The sequence below is a fragment of the Nyctibius grandis genome, chromosome 9 (genome assembly GCF_013368605.1).
Source record: "Nyctibius grandis isolate bNycGra1 chromosome 9, bNycGra1.pri, whole genome shotgun sequence".
Lineage (NCBI taxonomy): Eukaryota > Metazoa > Chordata > Aves > Nyctibiiformes > Nyctibiidae > Nyctibius > Nyctibius grandis.
The window spans coordinates 4,427,937-4,440,940 of NC_090666.1; the positions used below are offsets into that span (position 1 = coordinate 4,427,937).

General features: G+C 40.7%; 1 protein-coding gene across 2 annotated transcripts in view; it reads left to right on the plus strand.

Annotated features, from left to right (window-relative positions):
• MYO1B (myosin IB) overlaps positions 1 to 13,004 on the plus strand; it is a 114,196-nt gene that overhangs the window by 40,747 nt on the left and 60,445 nt on the right. For both annotated transcript variants that reach the window (XM_068407191.1, XM_068407192.1), the window contains exons 4-5: positions 8,419 to 8,513; positions 11,124 to 11,228. In XM_068407191.1, coding sequence (XP_068263292.1) covers positions 8,419 to 8,513; positions 11,124 to 11,228 — 200 coding nt within the window. The remainder of the gene's footprint in view (positions 1 to 8,418; positions 8,514 to 11,123; positions 11,229 to 13,004) is intronic.

Consider the following 13,004-nt stretch of genomic DNA (forward strand, 5'->3'; position numbering starts at 1 on the left):
GGCCCAAAGATACATCCTATTTTAAAAATAAATTTAAAAAGAAAAGGAAAAAAGGTGACTAACAGTATATTCCCATCTGTACAGGAAAAGCCAAGCTGTAATGATCATTGTTCCTCTAATAGTATTAGAGAGTCTTGTCTCCTAAGTATTTCACTGGCCCTGTACTCTGGGCCGTTTTTTTTCTGAAATAGCTATGGATAATTATAAGGACCTGTGTTTGGTCACAACCAGTGTTTTAAAAATGAGGAATAATTGTTTCTCAGTGTTTTATTTTGATGTAATGTGTATTACACTTAGCCACCCAAGTCAAGCTGAGTTACAGTTTCACTGGAGGAGTTTACTGTTCACACTGGGCAGCAGCATACTCAAAGCATGGCTTGTTCTGCAGAAAAAGATTTCTTTTACATAAAATTTGGTCAAAGCTGACATGAACTGAACACGTGTGTTTGACCAGTAAACTTCCCTGATTTTCAAATACATGCTGTATTAGTTACAGAAACTAATTCATTTTTCTGTAAAATATTGAGAGTCTGGATATTTCAGCACAGAAAGGGAATGACTTTTCCCTTGCTCCCCCTTTTCCTCCCTGTCCCACCAGCCCTTCATTTCCAAATACATGCAAGGGTTCAGAGGTGCAATTCAGATCTGCTGTATGTAGATGAAAGAGTAAACTGGGATTTTAAAAAAATTTGTGTCCTCTAGTTAAACTCTGACAGAAGCCAAGCAAGGAGAATCAGTTTACACCTCTTTTTCCTCACTGTCCCATTCAGCTGTCTGACCCCTTGCTACTCCATTTGAACTGGGAAATGCGTTTGTTAATGGAATAAATCCTAATTTTCGCACGCCCAACCTCAGGGGCTGCAAAGCTTCAGAAGGTCCACGGAGGAGCGTGAAACTCGCCACTGCTGTTTCTGGTGTGCCATGAAACTGGTCCCCTGCAGGTGGCCGCAGGCTTGTTCGGTGCAGTCAGGCTGGCAGCTCAAGGTGAAGTATGGAGCTTCTGGCACAAAATATGGCTACCAAAGAGGTTCAGCGTATACTTTAGCAGTAAAACCACTGAGTGTAAAGGGTTGGCTGTTTTAGGTAGTTGTTAAATCAAGCATGCAGGTGCTGATTTATCTTAGGAAATAAACTACCTCTAATTAAATATGGTTTTAATAAAACAATAGAAAACATTTCCTGTACTTCCTTTCAAGGATATCAGAACCCAGTTAAATTATTATTTTTGTAAACAGAAATGCCTTTTCCCCCAAGAAACTTACAATCCTTGCAGTGCACGTTACAGCAGACTGATTTCCTGTAGGTCTGTAAGAGGCCCAGCTGTGTCCTCCTGTGGGATCGAGTAGGGGCTGGTTGGCCTCCTTGGGTAATGCAGCCTGGTATGTGGGGTGAGAGGCTGGTTGGGTTGCAGACTCTTCTGGTTCATGCTGTGCCTTGGAAATGGGAGTTACCCATTCGTGCTAGACCCACGGGCTGAGTATTGGTATGGGTGAGGAGGTGATGGTTACGTGGCACCCAGCTGGCTGATGTCATGTCAAGGAATGGGACTAGTCAAGGAGGAATCCAAGCCAAGCTGCTCTTCTGAAAAGCTCATGACATGGAAGTGTTTACTTCCCCCTTTCTTGGTTTATGTATAGATTTGCTTCAGCTGCTCCAAATAAAAGAGAGTTCACTATTTTAATTTGCTTCTTTAGGCAAACCAAGTCACGAGTTATACCTGTTATTTGTCTGCAACTGCAGGTGTTTATGGTGTGTGCAGCTGGCACTGGCCACGTTAGTTCAGTTTGGTATGCCCCAGTGGGCTCACCTTGGTTAACGTGTGTTACCAGGAAAGGAGGCTGACCTGTTGGCTTGGTTATCTGCAGCACCAAAGCTCTGCCCACTGCTCCGCTCTGCCACCATACTGCGTTACTTTGGAGGACCCAGCCTTGGACCCATGCCCAGGTCACTCTCCTCACAGTCTGCTGGGTGTATTTCACTGCCAGCTTACAGGACTGAGCTGTTGAATGTGGTATGGACGCACTTACTGGGGTTCATAGTGTTTGCTAAAATTTAGAGGGAGAATTTATTTTATAGTCTGAAGTAGAAAGCGGCACGGTCATCCTCAACTTCAGAAATTCTGTTTTCCACTGGTTGAAGGAAAATAATGCAACAGCTGGGTCATAGGCTCCTGGTAAAAGGCATTTCTTGTTTTCCATCATACTAATGTGCGGCTCTAAAGAGATGCCTTAGATGTTGTTGAAATAGGCAGAAAATCATAGGCTGTGTTTTTGGCTTTTGTGTACAGTCCTGGGGAGAAACCGCTGTTGGTTTTCAAAAAATTACCTTTTTTTGGACTGTCAGTTGGTAAAAAAGTAGTGATCAAAACTGATAAAGCCTCCCACTTGCTTAGAGGGGAAATGCATGCCACCCTGCGAGAGGGAAGAGGATCGGGGACAGACTGGGCTGTGGGGAGCTGTGAGGTTGTGCAGGCACGGTATTTGGGGAAGAAGCATGGGCCGGACCTCTCTGTAGGGAGGTTTTTGAGGTGAAGTCCATTGGACATGTCTGAAATCTACTTCATCCTGACAAAAGACGAGATTTTCAGAAAGAACGTTTTCTTCTTTTTGTCCAGACCTCAGAATGTTGGCCTGAATCAACTCTTCTGCTAAACCTGCAGTGTGTATGTGAGCATCGGAGGGTATATTTATTCCCAGTCTACTGGAACAGAAAATTAATCTCTCTGGCTTAATGTTAGCCAGTGTTTTAAAGTGCTTTACTTGTGAAAATCAAGAATGGCTTTGTCTGTCCTCTTCCTCCTCCCTTTCCCTCTCTCAGTGTCCTTCTATAAAATACGGCGGCTTTTTACAAATCAAATGGGCTGATTTACACAGCCTTGGGCTTTATTCTGTGTCTAATAACGTCACAGTTGCTAACGAGAATGACAAAGTGGGGAAGCACACGCAGGAGGTACCCTTCTGCTGGGTATATTAGCCGTGTAGCTAGGAAAACAACATTGGAGAATATGAATAGGAGAAAAGGCTTTCCATCTGTCTCAGCACACCTCTTCTTCCTGGTGTTTAAACTTGTGTTGTTTTTTTTCTGATTGGCATTTTTCAGAGCAGCTGCTTGCCTGTGAAGGTCTATCCTAGCTGCTGCTCCATCAATTCAGCTGTTGCTTTATTCACTCCAACGGCAGGCTAATCAACCTTTTCTTTTCAAGTGTGTCAAAGTGCTGAACATGAGACAGTTTGTAATTATGGAAAATGGGAGTACACTTTTTATCCTTAGGGCAATTAGATTAAATGATTCTGCGCTGTGAGCTAATACTATAAATAATCTCTTACGTTGATTTTCCTGAATGGTGATTTTTCCACTGAGCTTCAATGGACGAGGGGAACATATATAGCAAATAGTGATGATTTACAATGTAAAATCTCAAAGCACTTTAGAAAATGTGCTTCCACTGTTCCTAGCTCAGGTTATTAGGAATATTTATACCCAAACAAACTGTGATTCTGATGTTTTCCCACTGTGTTCTGTGAGAGGAGGAAATCATTTGTTTGCTGTTACCCAGTTACAGAACACTTCTATGCGTTCAGAAAGGAAGGAAATTGTGATGCTCTTAAAAACTTGAAAGAATTAATACAAATTACATTTTATGTAAAATTTACATGAAAAATATATGTACAATTTACGTTTTACTGCTGTTCTTTTTAGTCTAGCGTGGTATGTAGTCTTTGATAAGCACTGACTTCTAGTCTCCTGCCCAGTGTGTTTAGACACAGTTGAGCAGAAGTGAAGTGGTACCAGAGCTCTGCTTCGCGAGGAATTGGCATGGTCTAGAAGAGAGGTTTTCTTTATTTCCTTTGAAAGTAATCAAATTAACAGCCAGTGAAGATGGGATGAAGGGAATTGACTTTATTAGTGCATGAGAAAAGCAATCGGAGGGAGTTTAAGATAGTGTTAACTAGTTACTGTTGATTGAGAATGCTAAAGGAAAGGAGAGGGGGAAATAAGTACTGATAGCTGGCAAATAGTGATCCTTGTGATTTTGGCTTAAAGGAAAAAGATGGCAGAAGAGAAGAGCTGCTCCCATGAGCTGAATTTGTGACAATAACAGCAAGCTTTTTACCCTGGGTGTAGTTGTGGGTGCAATCTTGAGCACTCAAGCAAAGCAGTAGCAGTTGATGCTCCTATGGGGGAGAGTGGGTGGGAACCTTGCGCATGTCTTTTCCTGACCCCGGTGTTTTGTTAGAGCACAGAGATGCTGCTATGCGCTGAAAATTGCCGGGGCCCTTTGGAAATCGCCCTTGGAGGCCTATTTGCTGTTTCCCTTTGTTAGAATTTTTGGGTTAGGACTTTGTGACAGATCTGGCCATCTGGAGCTGTGTGGCTGAAAAAGCCGTGCTATAAAAAAGCAGAGCCTTCTTACTGAGCTAGGTGTGGGTGGCGTTTCGATGTCAAATTGCTTCTATACTTAAGTCTCAGCTAAAAGAGAACTCCAGTAAATCTTTCTGTGGGTGTTGTGGTAGGAAAATGCCGTCTTCTTTCATGAAAACCTAAAAATCAAAGGAGAACTTATTATAAGGTATGGTAAGTGACACTGCTGACACACTCACCAGATAATTCAAAACACATGGTTTATAACTGCTCTTTAAACTACAAATTCTAAAATTTTACTTGGACTCTGTAATTGTGAGGTGGCTCAAAGAGTGGTATGTGGTTTGAACCTATAGTTGCAAGCGTTGACTTTACAGAGCCATGTTTCTTAATGTTGCTAAAAGGAAAAGAATAGAAGGATTCTTTGTGGTCTACGGATCATTAAAAAGTGTTAAACTAAAATGACCTTAAATGAAATTGTTTTATATGTTTGTAACAAATAGGGAGCAGCATGAAATTATATTTTTGGAACAAATACAGTTTGAACTAAAGACTTAAAGTTTGTTTTTTATTGCAAAGACAAAAGGCAATACTAGATAGGAAGGACTGAGAGGTGTAATGATGTGCCATGAAAACCAATGTGACAAAGGAATAGATCTATCTTTTTCTTTGAGCTAGAGATCTTTGTTCAGGCTGTGACATAAATGTGTCTAATGCTGTTTATGCAGTGCCAGAAAGACAAAGAAATCTTAGTTATTTAAATACACTCTTGGTTATGCCTCCTCCAATTGAATTGTTGGAGCAGTGGTTGAAACATCAGAGGTAAATTTTAAATACTTCTACTAGGTAACTTTTGATAAGTGATTACGCAAAACTTCTTTTCAGATGAGTCAACTTATTTTTTCTTTTGCCTGCAGTCAATAATAATTTATCTGCTTGTGGAGTACTAGGCTTTGCTGGATTGTGTAGAAGATTGGAGGAAAAGACAATATATGCCAAGCATCTCTGACTAGATTAGATAAAACCAAAACTGGATGAAATCCCATTCTCTTCAACTTCAGAGGTCTTGTTGCAGTATTAGACTCTCAGTTTCTCTGCTGAGTGAGGAGAAAAAGCATGATTTGGTGCTTTTAACTATGCAGTGCAGGCAGTTAATACATACATCAAGCAGTAAAATATATTTTGACAGGGCCTGTTGGGAAACTAAAATTCAGTGTATTAGAAAAGATGAATGGTTACTAAGCTGATTAACTGATAACTTAGTGTATCAACAGAGAGAATACTTTCTCTGTGCTTGATGCTGACTTCATTTTCTGGCGTGAAACTACTGCCAAGAAAGTTGTTTCAACAGTGAAATACTAGTTGATGGCTGAGATTGTTTGAAGGACAGCAGGCACAGAATGAGCCATCCAGTCTGTAAGTTTGAAAAGCATCTCAGAGCCTTACCTTGCTGCTGAAAGCCAGTTTCCTGAATCAAACCCATGGAAACCACGGCATTAGTATTAATCTTCTCTCACATGGCCTGTGAATGCTCAGTGTAGTTTTATTTCTTCCCTCTTCATCCTACTGCTTTTTTTTTCCTTGCAAAAAGGAATGTGATGTGTGCTGGAATAAGCTTTTCTGAGTGTTGCCCATTGTACTCTTCAATTTACAAGTATATCTGCAGTAGCGTTCAACAAATATTATTCATTTCCTAAATATGTCCTGTAAGAGAGTCTGGTAAAGTGTTATTGCTACTGTAGTTTGGATTCCGGACAGTAAAGTGGATGCCAGAAATTGTGTCATAGCCTCTCAGCAGCAGCAGAATATTTTTTTTTTTGCTAGTGCTCCAGCATATTGGCCACATCACAAATTGACTTTGTTGTAATGCTAAAACTATTCCAGCCTGCTACTTTCTCGTAAACACATTTTCACCTCCAGGTGAACTACTGAGTTCAAACGCTTCAGTCACCATAGCGGTATTAAGTTTTGAGAGATCAGTCTTAATTTGGGTTCGATGGCGTATGTATCAAAAGGACTTAGTGACCCTTGATCGTGGTTGTTAAGCGGATGGCCCAACCATCTGTGCAGAGAGAAGAATTGTAATGTAGTGCCTTAGACATGGAAGTTGGTGAGAAAAACAGTGAGAGAGACGGAGCCCTGGGTTGGCCATGCAACTAGACAGGCAGATGTGCTGCGGGAGAGGACGGGAGGGACACAAAAAGAGGGGAGTCAATGACATGGGCATCATCAGCAGGAACTAGGGAAGAAGGGGAAGGTGTGATTATTTAACAGTAAAGGAGCCATAAGGTATTTCGTTTACCCGTTTTCCAACCTTTTCAGAATACCACTCACTTGGTATGCTGGTCTCTTGTGGGATGGCTGAGCTGATAACCTGATGCAACTGTAAAAACAAACAAGCAAACAAAGCCAAAACCTAAATCAGCAAATATGAGATGTGTCTAATCCTGATGAGGGATAAGGAAGTATAAATGGTGTTGCACACACCTGTGATGATTCAACTGGGGACAATATGACGTGCTCTCCAGAAACTTTTTGGGCGAGAGAAGCCAGAAGGAAGAACTGCCTGAGTTAAAGGACGGTGGTAGCAAGAAAGAAATGAGTATGAACTAATTTTGAGTATATGTAGGTTTAATATTTGAAGCTTTCAAGCTCCAGCAGTAGGAGCCTCTAGAAAAGGCTCTGTGTGGCTCACTACTTGCATTGTGTTTGTTATGCAGCTAGTTAGGGGTGGCCTGGACAAGAGCTTGCTTATCTATAAAGGTTGCCTGTGAAAGCTGAGTTATTAAAAATAAATACTTGATCCATTTGTCGTTCTGAATGCAAAGCTTCTGAACCGTGTTAGAATAAAGAATCAAGTTTCTAAAAGGTGCCTTGAAGGTGCAAGGATTATGCATTTTGTGTTGACCTGAGACTTTCTGTTTTTCATACATGGTTTGTTTACTGTAAATAGTAAACAATAGCCACTGTTGAGTACATACAAACACTAAATATTTTACTAGGTGCAGTAATCTAACAAAGCTCTTGGCCTGTTGAATGGTTGTTTATTTCACATAAAAATATGCCCTGTTTGGCTATCAGATTTTTTAAGTTGGGTAGGACAAGTGTGCCTTTTTATTTGGATTTTGCTTTTATGCCCTTTTTCAGATACTACTTGCTTAAGTTTTTCCAAGGGGTTCTAACGCTCAGTTGCCAGAGTCCTTTATTCCATGAACTGAAAAATGCAGTTGGAACAAAATCAATATTAATCTTTCTCTGTCTCAAAATTACTACTAAAGAAAACTAAATATAAGTAACACATCTGCATTTCTCCAAAATATATGTTGCTGCATGGCAACAAAGCACATCAGGACTCAAATTTCAGCCCAGTAGTTTCATGGTCATGATATTCTGAGCTCCATGGAAAGGCATTTTTGGTACAGGAAAGCTGTTGATTCTTACTGTATTATTTAATTTCACTACATGACATCACCCTTATTGAGTTAAGAACACACTTAGTGGGAAACACTTCTGCATATTTGTGCAAAAGTCTAGCAATACCCGAATGCTTGAAATGCTCAGTATTTTATGGGGTTCTGAGATTTCTTCATACTTTTTGGAGTAGAAATTGCAGCTTATGGTATTGTCAGTGCTCAGGATGCTCCTGTTTCCTTTTTCTTAAATGTCTTCAGACAGAATGCGGCCTGTTGGTGCATTGACGTTCTGTTCAACAAAGAATATGACATTTTGTTCAATGAAGAACGCTACCTAAATTTCCCTGAAATGTTGTGAATTTGTTTTGAGCTTGCTATCTTTAGAAAAGCTTAGAGATTATTCTTGCTTGTTCCTGGAGAAAGTCTAAGTCCCTGAGAAAAAGTAGCCATTTTGCTTCTGTGGGTCTTTATATTCTGAGAAGTGAATGCTTCACCACTTACAGAACATTAGCACTTGGGGGTTTTTCCTTTAGGTTTTGTTGTTGTATTTTTTTTTCTTTGCCTGGATGTGAAGGACAGATTGTAGTTATTGTGTTGGTATTTGTTTTATCTAATTTTCAATTGACTCTTTCTTACATTGCAGCTTTGCTCTCTCAGATGAAGCATACAGATCCTTAAGGGACCAGGACAAAGACCAGTGCATCCTTATTACAGGAGAGAGTGGAGCTGGCAAAACAGGTAACAAGCATTCGGAGCTACTCAGTCTTGCAAAGTGACTCTGGAGTCTGTAAGAGTTGAGACATACTGGTATGTTTTTGTGTGGTGATTGCAGAAAATGAATGCTGTCACGCTTGTTGCTGTAGGTGTGAACTTACATAAACTGGTGTTTTTTCACACTGTCACCGTGCTGCAGTCCTATCGTGTGTTAATACAGTATCCTCATCAGTACGCAAAGTCCTACTAAAGTAATGCTGGTTTGTGATAGAGTATTGCAAGGGCCAGAAAACTTTTTGGCTCTCCCTGTGGGAAACATGAAGACAGAGAAAACTGAATGCACTTGGTCTTCTAGACTGGAAGAAAATCCTTTGATACTTTTGCATGTCTTTTAATAAATAGATACATTTAAACTGGATTATGCCATTTATCCAAGGAAAATAAATAATAGTAGCTGATTACTTTCAAAATTTCATCAGTCTTTTGCATGCTGTGCTCAGCTGCAATTCTAAGATTGGCCTGTGTACCAGAACACTCTGTTTCTCAGGCAAAGCTGAAATTGCCTTGAAAATGACTGCTAATTTCTAAACTGGAATGGCAGAAATCAAGGGAGGGTTGTATAACTGCAGAACATTTTAGGTAGTCCTTAAAAAAGAAGGAAGCCATTTTTCTGAAATAACAATTTAAAATTAGGTGACTTGCAAAAGACACAGTGGGTAGGAACTCATACATCTGTTTCCCTGTAATTTAAGAGATTTTTCCTTTTAGAAAATGTGGAGCTTTGTGTGCTTATACTGAGCAAGACTTAAAATGGATAACAAGAAGTTGCTTTCCAGGTTTTTATGAAAATATGAAGTGTAGCCTTCATTTTTCTTTGTCTGATTAGTGGCATCCAATTTGAGAGATCTTGAAATCTTGTAATATAATCCTTTTTTTCAGTTCAATAACATGAAAACACGTGTGTTCAGTAAAAGTGTATATTAAAATAATCCAGTTCTTATTAATATGATTGTTAGGGATTCTGTCTAGGAGTTCAACCTTTAGAAAGGCGTTCTATGTCTTGGTTTTCTCAGGAACTGTGAATTATCAAGCACCTCATACAACTGAGGTACACCTTTTATTAATTTATTTAATCAGTTGAAAGATGTAGCAGTGGTTGAGTTTCTGAACTTCTCTATTTGTAGAGAAGATTCTGGTAGATTCAGATTTGTATAGAGATTTTGACTGTTCTGTAACTTTCATGGCCATATGGGACATAATATGAATTACTCCTTTATAAGGATACATACAGAATAATATAGGATTTGAAATTCAAGTCAATAACTGACTTGCATATTATTGTATAATACCTTACTTGCTGCTTCAGTGCTGTCTTCTCTCAGTGATTGAGTAGCTCTGCTTAAAGATGTTGACTGTTTTAGGAAATATTTCCAATCAAATAATTTGGTAATTTCAAGCTCTGAATGGAAAGGGTTTGTAAAAAATGGGAGCTGGGTTCAAGGCACGATTAAAGGAGATGGGAGGCCTTATGGACACACCTACAGTTCTTGCTCCTTGCCTGCGTACTGTGTTGCAGGTTTGCTCAGTTTTCTTTACAATATGGGATAGTAATTTAATACTAGCAAAGAAATTTGATCAAATAGGAAAGAATCAAAATCCAAGGGATACCTTCTTGTTTGTCAGTTCTTCCCTGAAATGAAGCCCTTAAATTTGTAACAGATCTCTGAAGAAGTAGTAATGGGTTTTTTATGACCACTGTTGAGTTGATAGGGATTACAGCTGTTAGTAATTACATTGTATATCAGCTGATATTGCCTCAAATTTCACTATCTTGCATCACACTAAACATCACAGACTCTGTTTATAAACAGAATCCTCTTTCAGCTGCTCTTTGTCCTGACCATCAAAAACATAAGGGGTGCATGGCTTATTTAATATTTGTTTCTGTCTGTGTATGGATGATTGACACCCATATGAACCCAACTTTGAGAGTCCAAAACTTGTTCCAGACTTTGTTAAAAGTTTGTACCTTCAAATTACTTAAATTGTTTAAATGAATGCTTCGATTTCTCTCTTCGTGGTACTTTGAAACTGACTGCATAACGTTATATGATGTTGAGTTGCAGTCACTCATTTACTTGTAGTGTATTTTACAGTTGTTATTACATGTGTATAGTGTTGTACGGTTACACTCGTGTTATTGTGTATCTGCTGGTATAATCTGATGGTATTTTACGTCTTGAAACTGCTTGGGCCTATTTTTTCAGTCTAGATTAAAACATTTCCAACGTGTCAGCTAGGGATAATGTTCTTTCCTTACTGAATACCTCTTACTGAGGCTAAATGAAAAAGCAGTGGGTAATGTGCCATATCCACTGGTGGCTTCTTTAGCTTGAGAGGGCTCTAGGTATTTTAAGTCGATAGGGCTGCTGATGCAATGACATGGGTCTCACAGCAGGATATGCTCCTTCCTCATTTCTAGGTGGTACAACAATGTAGAAGGAAACTGAAATGAAATGTGCTTACAGTTCCTGTCTGGCATAGTGAAAATGTGATGGAGATCGAGTCTTGCAAATAATTTTATGGCCTATTTGCCAATACTTATCACTGTTTTATTTTGCTCTCCCCCCACAGAGGCAAGCAAACTTGTCATGTCATATGTAGCTGCTGTGTGTGGAAAAGGAGCAGAGGTTAATCAAGTAAAAGAACAACTTTTGCAGTCAAATCCAGTTCTTGAAGGTAAGAATCTCATAGAGCATGTATGAGTGTATTACCTCTGTGTGTATCAGCTTTCCTGCTGAGCTGGTTTGGAGAACTGTATCAGTGGTTGTTTCATTGTTATTTGGTGTCCAAAACCATAGGAGATGCTTTCTATGAAGACAGCTACAGCATTTTATTCAGTTACAGAGAGGTTTTCTTGAGAATGTAGGGAACTACAGGCCTGTCGGCCTGACCTTGGTGCTGGGGAAGGTTATGGAGCAGATCATCCTGAGTGCCATCACATGACATGTACAGGACTCCCAGGCGATCAGGCCCAGTCAGCATGGGTTTATGGAAGGCAGGTCCTGCTTGACTAACCTGATCTCCTTTTGTGACGAGGTGACCCGCTTACTGGATGAGGGAAAGGCTGTGGATGTTGTTTACCTGGACTTCAGTAAAGCCTTTGACACCATTTCCAACAGCAATCTCCTGGAGAAACTGACTGCTCATGGCTTGGATGGGCATACGCTTCACTGGGTAAAAAACTGGCTGGATGGCCGAGCCCAAAGAGTTGTGGTGAAGGGAGTTAAATCCAGTTGGTGGCTGGTCACAAGTTGTGTTTCCCAGGGCTCAGTATTGGGGCCAGTTCTCTTTAATATCTTTATCAGTGATCTGGACGAGGGGATCGAGTGCACCCTCAGTAAGTTCGCAGATGACACCAAGTTGGGTGGGAGTGTTGATCTGCTGGAGGGTAGGAAGGCTCTGCAGAGGGATCTGGACAGGTTGGCCAAGGCCAACTGTATGAGGTTCAACAAGGCCAAGTGTCGGGTCCTGCACTTGGGTCACAACAACCCCACGCAATGCTACAGGCTTGGGGAAGAGTGGCTGGAAAGCTGCCTGGTGGAAAAGGACCTGGGGGTGTTGGTCAATGGCCGGCTGAACGTGAGCCAGCAGTGTGCTCAGGTGGCCAAGAAGGCCAATGGCATCCTGGCTTGTATCAGGAATAGTGTGGCAAGAAGGACTGGGGAAGTGATTGTCCCCCTGTACTTGGCACTGGTGAGGCCGCACCTCGAATACTGTGTTCAGTTTTGGGCCCCTCACTACTTCCCTTCCAAAGAAGGGCAACGAAGCTGGTGAAGGGTCTAGAGCACAGGTCTTATGAGGAGCAGATGAGAGAACTGGGGTTGTTTAGTCTGGAGAAAAGGAGGCGGAGTGCAGACCTCATCGCTCTCTACAGCTACCTGAAAGGAGGCTGTAGCGGGGTGGGTGTCGGCCTCTTCTCCCAGCTAACAAGTGATAGGATGAGAGGAAATGGCCTCAAGTTGCCCAGGGGAGGTTTAGATTGGATATTAGGAAAAATTTCTTCACCGAAAGGGTTATCAAGCACTGGAACAGGCTGCCCAGGGAAGTGGTGGAGTGACCGTCCCTGAAGGGATTTAAAAGACAAGTAGATGTGGTGCTTAGGGATGTGGTTTAGTGGTGGACTTGGCAGTGTTAGGTTTATGGTTGGATTCGATGATCTTAAAGGTCTTTTCCAACCTAAATGATTCTATGAGAACAACACTGTTTCCTTCACAAAGCGAGAGTTTAGGAAGTTAGGTCATATTTCCCAGGCTCCTCCTGCTGCTCTCTGAGGACGTACCCTTTCTTAACCCTGCCTTGGTGATGCTTGGCTGTATCAAAAGACTTAACTTCAGTCCCTCTGATTCATTTCCTTCCAAATTACATTATTATAGTCTCTAGTAAACAAACAAGCTCTGTAAAGCATTATTTTTCTTTTAGGAAAAAAACAAGTGAAGAAATGGATCTTAGAAA